We start from the raw sequence: 21,589 nt of genomic DNA, 5'->3' as shown, positions 1-21,589 counted from the left end.
AGCTAAAAGGTAGAATTTTTGTTTTGTCAACCATCGACAGGGTAGAATATATAATTAAATAAGCTGTTTTCATTTCAATTATTTATTTGACATATATATATATGTTGTATGGTTTAATTAGTACTCACCAACAGCTGTTTATTAAAAAGTTAGTTAATATAGTAATCAATGTGAATTCTAGAGTTAATTACGTATGAGTTATGACATTGTGCTTATATGATTCCTAGTTTCCTACAGTGGTGTTTGTGATTATTAATAATTCCAAAAAACACATTAACGACGACGTTGATAGAAAATTTCAGAAAAGAATATGTAATTAAAGTCACATACATATCTAGTGAAAAATATCACTGTTTACAAGTTACAACAACAAAAAAGAAAAAAAAATCAAAGATTTGAGTTATACAAAAAGAGATACCTGAGTTTCCGATGAGAACATTTGATTACTAGCTGTTCTTTCCTTTCCTTTCACATTTCTAGCCATTGCATTTCTTATGTTTTCTTGTGTCTTTTGGTTTTGTATTTTTTAAGGAAAAAGCAATGGATTAAGAAAAGGAAAGCTAACCGAGGAAGAGGCACCATCAAGAAAGGTAAACCAAATTTACATTCTTTATTATTTATATTATATGTTAAACAAATAGATTTTGATTGGCAAATAATTAAATTATCTAACTCAAATATATTTTCTTTAATAGATCAGTCGAGGGGAAGCTACTTCATCTACACATACAGAAGAACTCGAAGATTCACAGGTATATTATACAGTATCATTGTTTATTACTACAGTCTCTCTTTTAGTTTTAAATGGGCTTCAGTGTGACGTCCCAACTAAAGGTTTTTACTTGTTTAAGGTTGATAAATTACTCTAAACTGTATATTGATACTGTATATTGTAAATTTGTTTTTATCTACTTGACTAGCTTCCATAACCATTAGAGAGACTGAATATGAAAGAGTAATTACACAAGCGGATTACGAAGATTGGTTAACATAAAAAAAAAAATTTATGATCCAGTTGTCGGATTATACAATTTATTGTAAGAGTTTGAATGATAATCAATAGTATTTTATTTGCTTGCTTATATATTTGAGTAATTATTTTATATATGTAGGAGGATTCTTGGGACTGTAGGGGTGTCCCCGGTGTACTCGAGATTTGAAGGTAAATTATGCTTCTAACTAAGACACATAGATGATAGAATTTCTTTTTGGTCAGCAACGTACAAGATTAGCTCAAAAGAGTAAAAAAAAATGATAGAATTTTAAAATGTAATTAAATTATTCTCACGTGTCAATAGAGTGAAAAAGTGGCACTGTATCTAAATAAAAAGTGACTAATTTGGTTGTATATATTTTTATTGCTTTTAATATTTTGCTTAGCCATCATTAATTTTTCTCCTCTTTTGTTTTGGTGGAATCTTTTTATTTGATCACCACAATTTTTCTTCATGTGTTTTTATGCATCAACTTGTTGGGCTGTCTCTTTGGTAAGAGCCATACAAGCTCTATACAATATTGGTGTTTCCATTCAATTACAAGAAGAGTTGTCTATCCAACTTGAAGTACGATTCAGATAAGGGCATCCAAAACATCAAGACGGCTCTCAATTACATGATATCATCTGGGGTTTGCATACGTCTACCGCCAGACTGTATGCGGACGATCTTTATCTCAGTTTGCTGCTGTCTACATTCCAAACAAAAGAGGATATCCACGACGTCCACAACCAGGAGCCGGAAATAAATAAATAGACACACTAAATTATCTAATTATATAAAATAATACGAACAAACTCAATTATAAAACTAACAACCATAACGAAATTTTTTTTTATATGCAAATAATAAAAGTCTGAGTGAAAGAGCTAGTTCCATTTGAATGCAATAATTTTTTTTTTTGTATATCTGCATTGGCATAGTGATATGGAAATGATATTATTAAAAGGCATGTTCTCTACTGATACTCCAACAACTAAACATTCCATCCTCCATCCTAATTTCCTGCCAACCACATTGGCTTATATCTTGGTTTAAACAAGAATTGATCTTTTGGAATTGCACAAGAAGCCGCTTAAAAGAATCTACATAGTCGTTGCATTAACTAGTCCTACAGCTCAAGTTAAACGCGAAGAAATAATTAAGACATCAAATCAATTCATGAGACGTATGTAGACCTTGTTGGACACTTTCCTATCTTCCTCCTTCCCAACCCATCGGTTTTATATGGAAAACAAAAATATTAACAAATTTAAATAGTTCAAGTTATGTCTTTTTAAAAAATATATATATATATATATATATTTTTTGCAGTTATGTTTTGTAAGCATGTGTTCGATGGTTGCGCTTATTGGTTTCTCTCGGCTGCCCTCTTCTTGATGTCTTTGTATTTGTTTTCTGTCATCTACTAACATCCTAAGTTGATACTCTGTTTTTTTTTTGTAGTCTCCATATTTTTCATGGTTTTATTATCAAATTCTGAATGTAATTCTTGTTCTGACTTATCTTTGTGTGTTCTAGTTTGTAAACGTTTCTGTATGTCCTTTTTGCCAGCCAACGTTCTCTTCTCTTCTCTTCTCTCGATGGCATTGTACACAATTTTCCTCTCCCCAACACAACTCATTAACTTTCAGACTAGTAAATCTTTGTTCTTCAACCAACGATATCTAATAATGTTTGTGTATGTCACAATTTCGAAATACAAAATTTGTTTTTCAACCATAAAGTAAAAAAAAGTTTCTCAACTGACGACTTACATAGGAAACAAATACTAGTTTATGTCAAAGGTATTGGCAGACATTTTATCATCTGGAAAGAAACCAATAACAGGATCATCACCAGCCAGGGCTCCACCCATTAGGATCAAGACCAACTCCAGTTCTATCGAAGACAAAGGGGACTCCAGGCAATGGGTCATCTTCCAGACCAGCTAGAGAAAAGACAATAGGTGGTTTATCCAATACATAGCGCATGGGAGAGGGAGGTTGCACTTCAACAGCATCAATCTCTGCAGCACAGCAAAACATATATTAAATTAACTTCAAATAGAAGGAAAAAAAAAAGCGTTTACCTGATAAAGAAGAAATGTCACCTTCGTCCGTGGGCTTGAGCCTGAATATAAAAGTATGAAACCGTTTTCCGCGACGCCACACGCTTGCTTGATAGATTCTAGATTCAGGAGTGGATGAGGAGGCCATATCTATAGCCCAAAACGTTAGCCAGCATTGAAGACCACTGGTGAATTCGTAATTTGCCTCGACATGCTGGACAAACACAAGTTTTGTTCCTTGAGCTTCGTTGTGCTTCTCGATAGCAGTGAGTGTCTAACTCACGGATCAATTCAGCGTTGCTTCTTTTTGACTCGCTTATAGATTCGGAAACATCCAACGATCTACTACGGAACAAGTAATCAAATTGCTCCCACTTAATATAGAAACCCTAAGTTAAGCAAACACATTCCAAATCAGATCTCGAATCAACCCTAACCTTGCGCAAAGTCAAGAGAAATCAAGAGATTTGTTTTGTTTTTTACCTGAGTTTTCTCGAATTGATAGTGATACAACAAATACTGTCGCAAGTATTCCTCCTCATCTGCTGTTCCCCACTTGAGCTCGCGCTATTTTGAGTGTGATTTCGATCCTTCGTCCAATTTCGGATTCTTATTACGGCGACCACAGTTATCCTCCATTGAAACAGAGTCCATCATGATAGCAACCCTAACAAACGTACCTTAACGTATTGAAAAATCAAAACGAATCGAGAAAAGAGAATTATCGTGTTTTCTAACTATATATATATATAGTATGTAGATTAATGATACTGTATTATATAGTCTTAATGAAAACATGATCGATTAACAAAAACGACGTCGACAAAACCAGTTTTCAGTTTTCACCGACGCCCCCAAAGTATTTGTTTTTATGCGATTGTACTCGTTACTTACAATCTTATTCTACAGCCCCGCAATTGTTGAAATTGACCTTTCTCCTTATTATGTCAAGGGAAAATGAAAATCCCATATAAAGTTTGCAAATATTCCACGCTAATTAAATACATGAATAGGTACATGAAGTTATGTATTTTTCTTAATATTTCATGAGCTTAAAAATACTTTACATAAGTAGAAAACTCCAAAACAAAGGGACACCATCTTTAAGACCAGAGGGACACCATCATCAGGACCAGCTCGAAGAAAAACAACAGATATTCAATTAATGAACTGTCATATTGGCACTGATAAAGAAAAGCAGAGCCTATAGGTGGTTTATGTTCAACTAAATGCCTTTTCCTTCCCTAGTCTATATATCGTCCAGAATTGTCATATGACCATTGATTGTTTGGTTTGATCAGATACAGCAAAACTCCTATATTGACAACAACAACAAAAAAGGGTAAAGGATGAGCAAGAAGCAGTACCATAGTCATCACAAGGCATGGGAGTGGGAGGTTCCACATCAATAGAATCCATCTCTGTATTGCACAATAAACATGTACACACGAGTTATCAACATCAGAATAAGGTAAGCAGCCAAAGAATTCTAAATGAAGCAGAAAACAAACGAGAGATAAAAATGAAACAAGCATAGATCAATTATATAGATCACTGAACCGATTCAAGAAACACAAACGGGAGGGTCCGTTTGATACAAGCAGAATGCGTAGTTCAAAACAGATTTCTATTTGCAAATTTAGATTTCTATTTCTGCTAAATTGCACATCAAAAACCTAAACTTCAAAACGGATTCTCATTCAAATAACACCAGCAGAGGAAACAAAACAAAACAGAGGGTTTGATACTATCTATTATCACTCACTCAAAACAAAACAGTCCCAAAGTGAGAAGGATCTATTATCAAGAGCAAGAGCAAAAAGCTACTAACCAAACAGAATCATAAGCACGAGCTACTAACCAAACAGAAAGAGTCGGGTCTGTTGCTGCAAATGACAAGAGAGGTACATTGAGCTCATTAGCCACATGGGAGATGAGATAATGTGGACCAAGTCCTGAAGATTGGCTGCAACCACCTTGTTCTCCATTAGCTGCAAAATTGTTTCACCATAAGAAACCATATCACCAATCCACCTTCCTCATTACAAGATTTTTTAAAGGCAATGGATCAACACTCAACAGTAGCCACATTATAGAGAGTAGTAATTCCAATGATCTTAGCTTCTTTATATTCTTAGCAACTAGTAATTCCAATGATCTACTCACAGATCTTAAGAGAAAGTGGTTCATAATGAGAGTAAAAATGAGGACTTTACCTTTGTTATTATGTTACACAGTTACGATAAACTAGTAAGAAAACATATAGTTAATGATCAAGATATATATAGTTGATGATCCATGACTAAAACAGGATTTGTTTGAAAAGAATCACCAACAATAATTGTTATAGGTGAGCTTACTGACCGTTTACACAAACACCAGCCATAAGGCTAACATGTGACAAATCAAAACAGAGCATAAGAACAATGAATCCTGACAAACCAAAAATGCAAAGTATTGAGATTTTTACCAGGAGCTCTAATTCGTTCCAAGATGCTATTGATATCCCCGGTTGAACACATTGTCAGGTAGCTACCAGCATCCTAATGGGCGGCGTCACTGAACTTAATCCAGCTCCGTCGCTTTATATAACCGTCCTGGTCCGGCCCAATCACTTGCTTAGGCGGAAGCAGGAAACCAAAGGTCATCTTCCTCATCTATTTCTCCCCATCGGAGGTTGTTTCCTTCATCATCTGTGACTGCAGAACTGCATCACCCAAACAAAATTTATCCCCGTTAGTAACGAAAAGCATATAATATGTTCAGCATATGAAGTTAGACCAGATAGATATACACAAAAAGAATAATTAAGCCTCTATAAACAAACATTCATAGCAAAACGCTTTTTAACAAAGATAGAATTTCGAAGACCTTGTCTATTATCTGAAGCAGCAGAGTTCTGAGACCCACTGTTTTGACTCTTCCCACCCATGTAGCTCTTCACATCCCTTGAACTGCTTGAATACTGGAGTTTGTTCTAGATCACTCTGCAAATGTAACAAACAAATCACCATTCATATCAAAAAGCCAAATGCACACAACAACGAAAAGTCTCATACACTGCTCCTACTGATTCATAAATCAAGCCATTCTCTTGGCAACAAACAAATCACCATTCATAAATCAAGTCATTCTCTTTGCAACTGTTTATAGTACTCATAAATATGTTTAATTAAAGTGAAGATATCAAAATCAGAAAGGGTAAGAAATAAAAACCCCACCTTAAAACCAAGTCAATCATGGTCCTGTTGCTACAAAGTTATCTCATACCTACAGCTAAAATCGTTACTGGATTTATAATTATGTATCTTCCTATTGTAACTAAAAAGGCAAAAAGTTCCTAATAGATATTGCATCACATCACAATCACACACGAAGGGCCCAGAGAAAACTATACAATACGAAGAAACAACAGAAAGCAATCACAAAAGTGTTATTATACCTAAGAATTCTCAATCCGGCGACGGACAACAGAAAGCGAATGTCGCCGCCGCGAATTGACGTTATCACTAACTCCCCCAATTGAATTACCGCCGTTGTCTAGAAACGGACCTTCGCCGGCTCGAATTGTTGCTCACCGGATCTAGCCTAACTGAACCAACACGATTACTCGCCGGCTGTCTAGACAACGACCTCCGCCGTCTCGAGCTTTCAGTATCCGCATCCAACCTCCGTAAACCACCACCGTTACCACCAGAACCAACAACCCTAGATACAGACCGTCCGCTCCTCTGCGAATTCGTCACCTCTCCTCCGCCTCCGCTTCCTCCGCTGGACTTTCTTAAACCAGATCGTCCTCTTTCTCCGCTGCTAATCTCGCTCTCACCGGAAAACGATTCAAAAAAAACTCAACAGCTAAATCATCTTTCACCAAATCCAGAACCTCTCACGGTGTTAACAAACTTTCCCGTTTCTCATCGGAGTCACTTCGATTTCAGGATCCGGCATGCGGTGAGAGAAACGGCTCAAGCTCCGTTGTCTCCTTGAAGCAGACGACCTCCGTGTAGAGTAAGAAGAGTCGTCTCGTCGCCACTCTCGGAGGATTTGGCTAGTGACGTCGTCGTTCTTTTCATCGTCCAATTGAAAGCTGAAGGAACGGGCGGGTTTGTTTATTTTTTTTAATGCATCCATATTGTGTGAGAGTAAACATAGTGATAGACTCCTCCTCACATAAGTACTAGACCGGATAAGCCTACAAAGCAAAAGACATTTTAAAAGAAAGAAACATACCCATGCCAAAGCCTACAAACCAATCATTGTTTATCTAATATGGTGAGAAAGCTCTTTTTAATTGCTCTATCATATAAGAGGATATCAAACGACAAACGCCCAACTTACTTAACTTACCTAAAATATTTTTCATTTTTTGGATGGAGTTTTTGATTTATATCATTCGACACTTGTTTGTTTGTTTTTCAAAAACGAAAACTTATAATTTTGCTTAAACATGACAATAAAGAAAAAGGTGGGATTGATGCGAACAAATCCGTTCAGAAACGTTCTAGAAGTATTGGTTAGTTTATTTTTTTGAATGAGTTAATTTTTTTTTTATGGATATTTAAAACATTTGAACCAAATTTATTTAACATATATTCGGATTTTATTAGAGTTAGCCAAAATCTCAATTGATGCATATTGTGCGATTAAACAGACTCCTCATCTAATTACTATTCCGATAAGCCTACAAAGCAGGAGACAATAAGTACTATTCGGATTTTACTACCACACTGCTTCTCCAGTCCTCCTGATCTTTCCCAACAACCAAATCCTTGTACGACCCCGTTTAGTCCAAATGACTCTCCCTAAACCGTCAGATATAAAACCCGGACACGTGTCTCTATCTCTCTTGTTTCATCTTCCTCTCCTCGTCCGTACTCCCTAACTTATACTCTCCTTCCTCCACCCATCTCTCCCTAAACATTGTCTCCATCAATGTTTTTTACACTTACGCCCTCTTATTTTCTTCAGATCTCTATTTTAAATCAAATGTTGTAAATAAATAAGTAATCAACATTATCCATTTCTATAGTGAAGAACACTTGCTAGCCTTTATTTACTATGTAACAGTATTAAAAATTTAACCATATCGGTGCTTTGGTTTGGGGGAGGTACGATTTAGAACCACCGTTGGAGGAAGGGAAAATTATTCGTTTCTTTTTTAATTTTCTATTCAAACAAAAGAAAGGAAAATATTAAAGTGGACAAAGAAAAATATTAAGAGTCAAAGTCAAACGTATCAAAGTTTTGAAACACGGTCAAGAGAGGATGGCAAATTCTACAAACGTAGCCCTTCTTCTCATACCACTATGAAGTATGTATATGTTGGTTAATTAAGACAAAAAAAAATGTTAATAAATTATTTTGGTTACCAAAACCTAGTACTAAATTTTAATTTTAAGACTTCATCAAAATCAAGTACATTGTACCATCATGCTAAGGTCACTACATAGTGGTTAAATTATTATCATAAGTCCAAAATTTTATTTGATCCACTTCGAAAATCAAAGATAGTTAGTAGATTTAGAATCGAATCCGAACAATGAAATCGTTGATACAGCATATACTGGCTACAAACTCGAGTTTCTTAATTATTTAGATATTAACTCTTCAAAAAATAAAGTTGTTTCATATTTGATTTTTGTTAACTTTTTAAAAAACATTCGTCCAAACCCCCATTTTATGTCCTCCAAAATCCAGATTTTTCCATTTTTTATGTTTCCAAATTACTTTCACAGTCAACAAGCTCAACCACAAATCCAATATTCATCCACTGATAAAATTCTAACTAAATAAGTAAAAAGTTTAGAAAAGTTTGATATTACAATTTGAATATTAGTATACTTTTCAAAATAGAGATTTATCATTACATGTTATTAGAAAAGTTAGACACATACGTATTCTACACTATTTAAAAAATTAGACACTAGTTCTTGTATAATCATTTCTTTTTGTATAAAAACTTCTTATATGTAGGAGAAACTATTGAGTAGTTAGATCTACAAAATGTGTTAATTGAAATGGGTTTTGCATATGATAACACAATAATTTGATTGTGGTGTGATGTCTTATGTTTATGATTATGAGATGCTATATAAAATAAGGAATATACGACGACATGTAACATGTTGACTAAAAACATTATGGTTAGGCGTTGTCAAAAATATTTGAAGAGAGAGAATTAGCTGTTTAGTCTTCCCTTTCATTCTACTACTCCTATATTCCTTGGGGTAATATATCAATATTTTTAACCCTTTTTACTTTTAAAATTTACTTAAAACATTTACATTTCAGTTGTGTCAAGATCTGAACTCGTACAGGTCATCAACTTAACCATTCGCGCCTCTGAGTCCACCCATAGTCACATGGTTTTCAAACGTCACATGTGGCAAGTATTTTTGTGTTGGTTTGCTAATACACCTTGAATAAAGACGTTCTTTAAAAAATAAAATTGATACCAGAATAAAACATTTATAAAGACAAATTTTAATTGGAAAAGTTTCGCTTAGGGTCATAATTCATAAAGGTTTGTTTCATTGATTCCAGATGAAAAGAACTGAAAAAGAAAATTAATATAGTACGTACCTAATTTCTTTTAACAAACAACAAAAAAAGCTTTTCATATAAATGATTTACATGTTCTATGGTCTTCATATACTATCTTATTTCAGCAGTTATTTATATATATAAAAACTCTAGATCATTAATTTATTCGTTGCTGTGTGCATGTGTGTTCTAATTATTTAGTCGAATGAATTGTTTAATTTATTATTCGAATGAATTGTGTTCTACTTGTCCCTGGGCGACCACATGTCCCCGCGTAAATGAGCCAAAACTAAAAACCTTAGGAATGTTTTTAATAAACAGTATATACTATCAACTTTAGGATTCTCTTTTTATTGTTATACTATAAATTATGGGACATCCCACTCATGATCATGGACCATGGTTACCCCAATCATTATGTATAGTCTGATTTGTCTCTTTTTTTTTTTTTTTTGTTAAAGAGACTGATTTGTCTCTTTCTTTTCAAAACATTATATAAAAATATAAACATTTGGATTGGCAAACACACATTTTTCCTCGTACCGTAAACAACATCGTATTGATATGGGGACCATGCCCATAATGAATCAAATGATCACATGAAAGTTTTTATCATTCTTTTTCTTTTTGCTGGTGAAGAATTTTCTTGCATAAAATTTAAAAGGATATAAGAGCTTCTCCAACGGTGAAAGGGATGCGAGATTCTTCTATATGTTAACTTCATCATATTATTTATTTATTTAAATTTTAAATAATAAAATTAAAAAATAGTTAAATCCAATGGAGAAGCTCTAAATCAAAACAGAACCAAATCAACCACATATATATATGTGAGAAAGTTAAAAGAGATCCCATCAAGAAAACTTTATGATATAAGATCAAGGAGATGATCGGATCTAAGTAGATGACCACACGGTGCTTTCTACGTCGATGTCGTAACCGGAGTTGACGGTGCCGGAACAAAGGACCACACGGTTCTCTTTGCGTCGACTAAGGAGTGGGATGGATCGATGGACACCACACAATCGATGAGTGAGATTGTGATAAGTCGAGGAACTCACGAATCAAGGGGAACCCGCACAAGATTGGTGAACTCGTAAAACAATTAAAAGAAAAGTTCTCTCTTTATTGATAATAGGCAAAAACGTGAACTACAAGAGCTGCAATGGACCTTATTAATATGTCGACAGCTTTGACCTTCTAGGGTCTTTGAAAAGAGAAGAAAGGCAACAAATAATTCACAAAATAAACTACAAAAGGAATCTAGATTACTTTCGAACCAACCTGCAAAAGAAAAGGAAATTTCTCATTTATTAGAAAATATTTAAACGCTTACCTTGGCTTGGGGAGGAAGTTCTTGGCCTTGGAAGCTTCTAACTCATGTCTTTTAAGTGTTTTCGTTTGGAGTGATGACAAAAAGAACTTGGGCTTGGTTGGTCTTAAGGAGAGGCCTTTCACTTGTTGGTTCGTAAAAGTTCGGGCCGATAATTAAGTCGGGCTTCGTGACGTTAATTGCACTATCCATAATATCTTCTTGTTGGTGCTTTATATCGCCAAGGGTGAGATTGTTGAACTGGTCAATGGTGCTCTCCAAGTCTTTATAGTTGATTAAACTCTCCACAGCTTTATTGAATTCTTCACGCATCGTCCTTGTACCGGATCTTGTCCTAGGCGGTTGATACATAGTTGGAACTCTAACAGTGTTGGTGATGCTTGAGCTTATGTTCTCATCACTTTATCCTTCATCGTTAATTATCAACTTGTAACATCATTTATAAAATATTATATTAATTATCATACGTCAGTATCCAATACCAATATGATTGTTAAACTTAAAATAATAATCTTTTATTATGTAAATTAAATGGTTCAGCCGTACTTTTTAGATAATTTCCTATATTCTTTTATTATGTAAATTAAATGGTTCAGCCGTATTGTTAAATTTTCGTAGTTGAGGATGGAGTCCACTAGACTCACAATTATCCGGATTATTGTAAGTAGTGAGATAAGTTGAACTAGTTAATAAACTAAATAGTAGTATTTATTTTGATATCCATGTTAAAAAAAAAGCGTAGAAGATATGTTTACTAGTGGTAAAAAAAAATTCTAAATTGAAACATGCAAAACAAAAAATTTGCAATTTTGGAACTTTGAACAACATATCATCGAGTTGCTCCTTTGGGGACAGCTGTTAACATCATAACAAGCTTTTATTGTGCTCGAAAAAAAAACACACACACACATAAAAAGCAATACTATGAGTTACCCAAAAGATATTAAATGAAAACGACATTTTTGGATTTTATTAATTAAACCAAACTCAGATTACTTTAATTTGAACCATATATCATTCTAAAAAATAGTATATGATATCTTCTTAAGCTTTAATTATGTACGTTGTGACAAAAAGAAAAATAATAATAATAAGTATGAAGGAAATAGATAAATTTCATTGTTTAAATTGGAAACAGTAACATGAACAATAAATATAAGAACAGAGATCGTCAATGCTCACCAACATTAGTGACAATATATATATATATACTATATTAGGATCATGAATTGAAGGTTCTATATAACAAAGGCAGTATTTACATAATCTCGCTATTAATATATATATATATAATATATATGTATAATATTTTAGTTCAATGGTTAATGATTTCATTTTTTTATTCATACACAGTGATACTTGTTGATGATTTGATGTGTGCTTTATAGGAAGCTTTATATTGTCATTATGTGAACACGTCCTTCCATCACATAATTAAAGGACCAACTAAAACTAGATATTAATTTGGTTTCGTTTCTTTATTCTTCTAAAAAAAGGACATGGTCACACACACTAACGGTTGTGGATGACCGCATTTTGGACAGTGTATTGTTTGATTTGTCTTTTCGTTTTCCAAACATTTTGATAGGAAAATAGTAAATTCGGCACATTATTTGGAAAATATTTTTGGTCGGACAAGTTTGTAGTATTATTTATATATAGCTAAATAATAAAACAAGATTTTTTTTTTAAAACAAACAAAGGTTATTATGTCAGCTGTTATGAAATAGTTAATTTGTATTACTTACTTTAAAATTTTTTTTTTTGTTATAGCAAAATATTTAGCTGATACTATAAAATACAGGTAGTTTGTGTTACCTATGTTAAGATAAATACTCACAGTTAGTGGATTAATTATCCATGAAAATATGTAATGGATAAATGCATCATTCATGATATATGTTTTCTCTTAAACCATTCTGAAAACATGGTTTATGCAAAACGGTTTTTTTTTTTTTTACATCTTTAATACTATTTCGTTTATTTTTGTTTTGTTAACCTATTCATTAAGAAAAGAAAGAAGAAAAAGATTGACCAAGTTCTATGAAGAGAACATAAAAGAAAGGCTATAAAAGAAAACATGCTCGAGTACTGTCTTTTTTCATTAGCCATCAAATGGACTCTAAAGATATTAATGTTTTCAATAACAAATGATAAATACTTTATTCTAAACCAAAAAGGTCCAAAACCAAGGAAAAAAAAGTTGATAATCTTTACAAATAAATGAAAGTCAGAGTTTTATACATTAAAAAGTTATTTTGCTCTTTGCAAAATGTTGCGAATCTCTTTTATAAAATTAGGGGGGTGTATTCAAATTGACATTTTAAATGATTTGTGTAAAAGTTACAAATCCTATGTTATTCAATCATGGATTTTAAAAAGTCTCCTGAAATCCAATGTTATTGAACTGATGATTTAAAAATCTACTTTAAAATCCACTGTTATTCAAAACAGTTTGTGGATTTGGATTTTAATAAATTTTAAGGATTCTAGAGGATTTGAGAGGATTTGTTTAGTTAAAAATACAGAAATCCAAATCTCATGGTTTTAGGTGGGATTTGAAAGAATTTTCCTATAAATCATATCAACTTCCCTAAAATCTACAAAAATTCCAAATTTCTTAAATCCCATCAAATCCTCCAAAATCATTATTTCAATACATCCCCCTTAGATACTTCTACAACTTTCAAATAATATGCGCATATGAGTTATAGTTATTAGTAGTAGTTTGATATTACTATTTGAATATTAGTATACTTTCCAAAATAGAGTTTTATTATTACATATTATTAGAAAAGTAAACAATCTTTAGACACTTACTGATTCTGCACTATTTAAAAAATTAGACACTGGTTCTTGTGTAATCATCTCTTTTTGTATAGAAACCTTTTTAAATGCAGGAGAAACTATTGAATAGTTAGATCTACAAAACGTGTTAATAATAAAAAAACGTACGTGTGGAAAAGATTTCTAGATATGTGGGTTATGGGTTTTGCATATATAACACAATAATTTGAGTATGGTTTGATGTCTAATGTTTTGTAGATGCTGAATATAAGGGATGATATACGACATGTAACATGTTGACTAAAAGACACGTTTGGGCATGGTCAAAATAATTACTTGTTTGATTTTCCCTTTTCTTATACTACTCCTCAGTGTTCTAAAATGCGGCCTACGCGGGTGCCTAGGCGGCGGTTATACGCTATGCGGTGATCGAGCGTCTCGAATTTTAGCTATGCGGTAATTTATGCGGTTTTAAATAATTCGGACGCCTAATAGCATTTAGGCGGATATTATGCGGTCTACGCGGACGCCTGTACGGATTCTAGGCGGTATATTGACTAAAATGATAAAAAGTACTGTAATTAAATATTTTTTAAAATATTGTTTTTGTTTCAAATAAATATTATAATTAGCCTCTAAAGTCTAAACTTATGAAATTTAATTTGCTTCCAAAGTAATTATAAACTTACATTTTGTCAATTTTACAAATTTTTGAATGGATTATGTTTTTTTTTGTTTAAATTGTGAGATTATTATAGATTCTAAACTATTTTGATAGATAAGAGTTTTGTTTTATGTTTTTCTGAAATTAAAGTGTATAAGTTTTCATCCTATATATATATGTAAATATTATTTTTATGTAAATATATATTTATATATCTAAAATATATAATCCGCCTAGATTCCGCTTAGGCACCCGCATATACGGTTAGGCGCTAGGCGTTTGTCCACCGCGTAGCAAGCGCATAGCGCGTTTTAGAACACTGCTACTCCTACTAGGTATTAACCCGCGGTAAACCACAGGCTGAACATTTTATTTTTTAAAAACTTATAAAAATAATTTATTAATTAAATTATATATAATGGTTTGTCATTAAAATTGTTGGTTTAGAATCATAGCAATTTTTTCAATTTTTAATATAGTTATTGAAAAAATGATATCAATAAAAAATTGAGGCTTGCTGTAACAATGAATAAAATAGTTTAAAGCTTTGATATAGATACTTTTGAAAAAACTTAAACTTTTTAAAAATTCATGGCTTGAGATTTTTTTTGTTAATAGGATAAAGATTTTGTTAAAGGATATTTTTTTGGTTTCGATTTTTTGGTTTCTGTTTTTAGTTTAGATGGATTGATTTTCCATGTAATCCTGAGATTTTGGTTAATTAATATAGTAGGATTTTTAATTTTTAATAATTACTAATTATTTTTTATAGCCTTAACAATTTTAGTCTTTATTTAACAATTTATAATGGCAATTACATGTAATTTTTTACACTTTTAAGGTTATTTTTAATTTTGTACTTCTCAATTAATATAGTAAGATATTCCTTGGGGGTAATATATCAATATTTTCACATTTTTTGGCCTTTTACTTTTAAAATTTTCTCAAAACATTTATTTCAACTGTGTCAAATCAAATGAGAGAGATCTGGTTTAGCTATAACTCGTAACAGGCTAAGTCTGATAGCTAGACCACTGAATCCAAGTGTTCAGAATTTTCAGACTGTGATATCCTCCTTACCAAGGTCGTGGGGTCTAGCTTCACAAGTTCATGGAAGAGTTCTGGATGGTACTTTTATTCAGTTTCTTTTTCAATCAGAAGTTGATCTTATCTCAGTGCAGAGAAGAGAACCATGGATTTTCAATAATTGGTTTGTTGCTGTCCAAAGATGGGAGGACTTTCCAAGCTTAGATTTTCTAACAACTATCGATCTCTGGGTTCAAATTCGTGGCATCCCATTACCATATGTCTCTGATGAGACAGTCGTGCTTATAGCGGAAAGACTTGGAGAAATAGTGACAGTGGATTTTCATGAAGCAACAACGACTCAGATAGCTTGTATCAGAGTAAGAATCAGGTTTGGAATTACTGATTGTCTACGTTTCTTTCGAAGAATCAGGTTTAGATCTGGAGAAACAGCAATGATACGCTTTCAGTATGAGCGTCTGAGAAGAATTTGTAGTAACTGTTACAGAATGACTCACCATAGGATTCAGTGTCCGTTCCTTCAGCGTATCCCGATTAATAGAGTCAACCCTGCAATTTCCGAAAGACTTGATCAGAATAGAGTGGTTCAGAATGATGAGTTAAACAGGGATGATATCAATTCACAATCCCATATATCAGATACATCATTTCCAGCACCAAGGTCTCAACCTCCAAGAGTGGAAACTCCTCCTCTTAATCCAGAGGAAATAGCAGCAGCTTCGCCTTACTTTCCAGAGTTCAAAGCTGAAAATGTTCAACATTTTGCAGTACCAATACCAAAAAGGGTATCAAGTATCAGAGTACAATCCTCAAACTGCTCTAATGTGACTCCATTTAATGATCATGAAAGCACTGCAAAAGAGATAAAAAATGCAGGAATTGGACAAACATCTAAATTTGAAGTAGGAGAGTCATCGAAACATCCAAGATCAGAGATAGCTAAAGATAAAGAAAGAAAACAAAAGCAAAAGATACAAGAGTACAAAGATGGAGGAATTCAGATACCTCCGAAGAAGAGATAAAGACACTCTACAATCACTGTCAAGGTTTTTTGGGAACCTGCGGTATCTTCGAAGCAGGAATAGTAGAAAGTTAGTTTACTTTTCAAGCATGGTTTGCATTTTTTGAATCCTGCCTATCTACAGCAGAAGGAAGATGAAGAAATGGCCGCAGATCAGTCTACTGATCTCTATTTCATCTTTTAGCTTAATCGGTTTGTTTACCAATCTATAAGTAACTTTAGAAGAAAAAAGGCGTTGGCCACTTTGAGTTATGCAACAATGAGATTATCTTTCTTCATGTGATAATCCAAACTTTGTAATAGGTGAAAAGTAGAAGCTTCTACAGCTGTAATTTTGGTTCATGTTATATAAAATCAGACTTGTTGAAAAAAAAAAAAAATGAGAGAGATCTGAGCTCGCACCAATGATGGGTCATCAACTTCCTTCGACAATTCGCGCCTTCTGAGTCCAACTATACTGTCACGTGGCTTTCAAACGTCACATGTAGCAAATATCTTTGTGTTGGTTTGCTAATACACCTTGAATAAGGAGTAAGGACGTTTTTTAAATAGTAAAATTGACACAAAATTAAAACATTTATAAAGAGTAAAGACAAACTTTAATAGAAAAAATCGCTTACGGTCATAATATATAACTGTTTATTTCATTGATTCCAGAGAAAAAAAAGCTGGAAAAGAAAACTAATATAGTACGTACGTAATTTCTTTAACAAAAAAAAAAAACTTTTCATATAAATTATTTACATGTTCTATGGTCTTCATATACTATCTTACTCCAACGGTTATCTATATAAAAAAAACTCTAGATCATTAATTTATTCGAATTAATCGTGTTCTACTTGACCACGTGTTAGGTTTATTTTATAAGACTACCTATTTCCCCACGTAAATGAGCCAAGTAAAAACTGAAAGTATGAAAACTTGTGATCTAATCAATGTAACAAAGGTTTCTTTTAAACTTCTCTTTAATTGATAGAAAATCTGTTTACAAGTTTGTTCTAAACAATTTTCTAATCTCTCAAGACTCTTCTAAAAGAACCCTCACGCTCTCTCTAAGTTTTTAGCTCTTCTTATTTCTTAAAGACTAAAACTTAGAAGCTAGATTAACTTTTCCTTGTTTGTGCTAAGACTTACAATTAGCCTTTGCACCCTATTTATAGAACTAAGACTTCTCCTATTCTATACCTAATAGGATTTGGACAATTTCCTTTTTCTTTATGATATAGGAAATTTCTCTCTTTATGTTTACATTCCTATTGTAAACATGAAACTCTTTGTTCTTCTAGAAGCTTCTCGCACCTTCTACTCTTGTATAATTCTTTTAGCTTGTTAAACACCGACATAATCTTCCTGATGTTCTGTTCTTGAATCAGTACTCTGTTCTTCTGAAGTAGTTCATCCTTTGAACACATGTTACATCTTCAATCTCCCCCTTTTTAACTTTGTGTTTCTCAAGCATAATAAATTTTGGCTTAGAGGAAAGAAAAACAACAGCTTAAAACCATAGTCAACTGTTCATAACATAAACCCCATCCGAACATTAAGCCATAGTCAAACAACCAAACAAAATGAACCAAAATGATCTCCGTCACAAAAAACAAACTTCCAAAGTCGTAGTACAAAACACAAAGCTAAGTTTAAAGCTCCCCCAGAATTTCAGACCAGCTAAAAAAAAAAACTCCCCCAGAATTTCAGACCAATCAGCAGCTTCTTCTCCATCTCCCCCTGCTTGAGAATACAACAGTTAAAAACAACTCAAATCAACTTGGAAAGTGGATGATTCTGTATGAGCCTCTGTACTACGTCCGTAAGCCTCTGTAAAGCTTGTGCTGTATCGACCAAAGCCCCATAGGAACTCTCCTCATCGTCTTGACCAAACTGTGGTACACGAATGCTACCCAACTGAATCACCTCTGAAGTTGATGAAGATCCATCATTCATTTGGCTGTGATCTAGTGAAGGGTCTGCGCTCATAGGAAGCAAATTATGTTTAACCGCATAAGCACGCCCAGTCCTAACACATGGAGTATAAAACTCAACAGCCACTTTTTCCTCCGAATCTGACAACACAAGCGGAACCTTTTTGAACCTTAAGAGTTTCGAAAATGGTTCTAGGAAAAATTACATACCGAGAAACATCACTCCAACTTATCTTCATAATCTGTTTATAGATGAGTTGTCCGAGATCAAACCGAATTCCTTTGACAATCTTATACACAATTCGAGCACGATAAACTGAAATATGATCTCGATGAGCCGAAGGAACCCAATTATAACCTGCTAACATGAAAAGAGCTGCAACATCTCCTGGTAGATTCCTAACCCTCAACTGATTCCATGGCAACTTGTCTCGACCACTCAGAACTTTTGCAAGTTCATTCTTACTTAATTTTTCAACAGCTGCATCTGCTAGCATCTCATCTTCAGTCAATGATGCAAGATTAAGTGCCTCATTGATAACGCTAGGAGAAAACTCATACCAGTGACCTCTAACAAGAATTTCACTCTTAGTTTTTTCTTTTGGCAGATTAGCAAAAAACTCACAAACCACTTCTTTACTAAAGACAGGCAAATCTTGTACCGCAAAATGCAACCCTAGATCCATAATCTTATGAACAATCCCAAGTTTATCCTGTAGAGAAAAATCCATTTCTCTTTCTTTTGTAACATCTCGAGAAAAAATGTCTGCATACTTTGCTTGAGCTTCCTTGGACACAAAAACATCAGACCGAAACTCTCCTTTTGTTCTAACACTCTTCACCTTTGTTTTTGCAGATTTAGATCGCTTGGCAACAGAGGTAGATCCTTGCTTCATCTTCCGCTTTTTACCCGTGTGACATGCACTCTGTTTTTGCACAAAGACTTCCTCAAACCCGAAATCCTCAGAATCCGAAGCAACTTGTTTTCCCTTATTTTGAACTTCTTCTTCCTCATGATTGGAGACTTCTTTATCATCAAGCCCTTGTTCCGATTTGCTCTCTGTGGAATCTTCACCTTCGTCCGAATCAACTTGAGTATCACCACCAGATCCAACATAAATTTGATCCTCATCACTACTCGAGTCATCAACTAGGTGTGGGCGATTAAAAACACCATCATCTTGAATCACCTTTGATTTCTTGCCTCCTCTCACCAAACCTTGTCGAGTTGCTCTCACCATCTTCTCTTGAAAATTTTTGTCAATCGCTCGATACAACCAAAGAAAAAACACACACAAGATTTTTTTTTTCTTCTTTTCGATACACCCGATGACAACCACCAAACCTCTTTTTAAAATAAAACCCAAATAAACCGTAAAAATAGAATTGGTTTACTTAAATATTTATTTCCAAAAACCAGAATCCTTTATACCTTTTTTTTTCCCGACTAGCTTCGACTCAGAATCACATCTCACACACACCAATTGAGTTCCTCAATGTTGCAAATCGATTAAAATCTAAAGCTTTTGTGAATATATCAGCTAACTGATCTTCAGTATCAACATGATCAATCTGAACTTGCTTTTTCTCAACCAATTCTCTGATAAAATGATGTCTTACATCAATGTGCTTGGTTCTTGAGTGTTGGACTGGGTTCTTAGAAATATCAATTGCACTTTTATTGTCACAATACACTTGTAAAATTCCTGAATCCATACCATAATCTGCTGACATCTGTTTCATCCATAACAACTGAGTACAACAACTTCCCATTGCTATATACTCTGATTCAGCTGTAGATATAGACACTGAATTTTGTTTCTTGCTTAACCATGCTATGAGATTATTACCCAAAAAGAAACATCCTCCACTAGTACTCTTTCGATCTGTCACACTTCCTGCATAATCAACATCACAATACCCAACTAAACCCTGATTAGAGCCTTTAGAATACCAAATTCCAAAATCAACAGTCCCTCTTACATATTTAATGATCCGCTTGACTGCTTCTAGATGTGATTGTTTTGGATTCGACTGATATCTTGCACACATTCCAACACTGAAACTCAAATCTGGTCTACTAGCAGTGAGATATAACAAACTTCCTATCATTCGCCTGTACTGCTTGACATCTACTTCCTTTCCATCAATGTCCTTTGACAATTTCAGAGATGTGCTCATAGGTATCTTGGCTTCTTTACACTTATCCATCTGAAATTTCTTCAGAAGCTGCCTTGCATAAGTACTTTGTGAAATGAACGTTCCTTGATCAGACTGAGTAATTTGTAGTCCCAAAAAGTACTTGAGTTCGCCAACCATACTCATCTCGAATTCTTGTGTCATGTTACCCACAAAAGCATCCACTAGCTTCTTAGATGTACTACCAAAAATAATATCATCAACATAAATCTGAACCATCATGATATCATCATCTTGTTCTAAGACAAACAAGGTCTTGTCAACACTTCCTCTAGCATAACCTTTCTCCATAAGAAAACTAGTTAGCCTTTCATACCAAGCCCTTGGAGCTTGCTTTAACCCATAAAGAGCTTTCTTCAATTTATAAACATAATCTGGCTTGATAGGATCCTCAAACCCTTTGGGTTGTTCAACATAAACTTCCTCCTGTAAAATCCCATTCAAAAAAGCACTCTTGACATCCATCTGAAAAACCTTAAAGTTTAGGATACAGGCCATTCCTAGAAACAACCTAATTGACTCTAGTCTTGCAACTGGTGCGAAGGTTTCTTCAAAGTCTATCCCTTCAATTTGTGTATATCCTTGTGCTACCAATCTAGCCTTATTGCGAACCACAACACCACTTTCATCAATTTTATTCTTGAAAATCCATTTGGTACCAATGATATTCACATCTATTGGTCTTCGCACTAGCTCCCACACATCATTCCGTTCGAACTGTTCAAGCTCTTCTTCCATAGCAATAATCCAAAAATCATCTTGAACAGCTTCTACATGATTCTTTGGTTCAATCATCGACACAAAGCACTCATAGAACACTGTCTCCAAAACTGTAAAGTAACTTGTCATCTTTTGGAAATCGATTTTAACTCCTCTAGTCTTCATCTTTTCATTCAAATCTCCAATAACATCAGATGCTGAATGATTTTTGTGAACAAGTTGTAACCCTTCTGGTTTTGAAACAGGCACTTCTATCTCAGATTCATCATATCGTGTCTTAGTTGCAACTACTGGTTCTGTATCACTATCTG

At 33.8% G+C, this 21,589-nt stretch overlaps 1 protein-coding gene and 1 pseudogene across 1 annotated transcript; one reads left to right on the top strand and one right to left on the bottom strand.

Moving 5' to 3' along the window:
• On the bottom strand, positions 2,646–7,228 carry LOC104733731 (annotated as a pseudogene).
• On the top strand, positions 15,180–16,584 carry LOC104756138 (uncharacterized protein At4g02000-like). The gene is made up of 2 exons (XM_010478669.2): positions 15,180–15,192; positions 15,369–16,584. Exons 1-2 carry the CDS (start codon positions 15,180–15,182, stop codon positions 16,439–16,441), a joined length of 1,086 nt encoding a protein of 361 aa, XP_010476971.1. The 3' UTR covers positions 16,442–16,584.

The sequence above is a fragment of the Camelina sativa genome, chromosome 2, assembly GCF_000633955.1.
Source record: "Camelina sativa cultivar DH55 chromosome 2, Cs, whole genome shotgun sequence".
Taxonomy (NCBI): Eukaryota; Viridiplantae; Streptophyta; class Magnoliopsida; order Brassicales; family Brassicaceae; genus Camelina; species Camelina sativa.
Note: the sequence above shows the minus strand (reverse complement) of the source record. Positions and strands in the feature narration are given on the sequence as shown.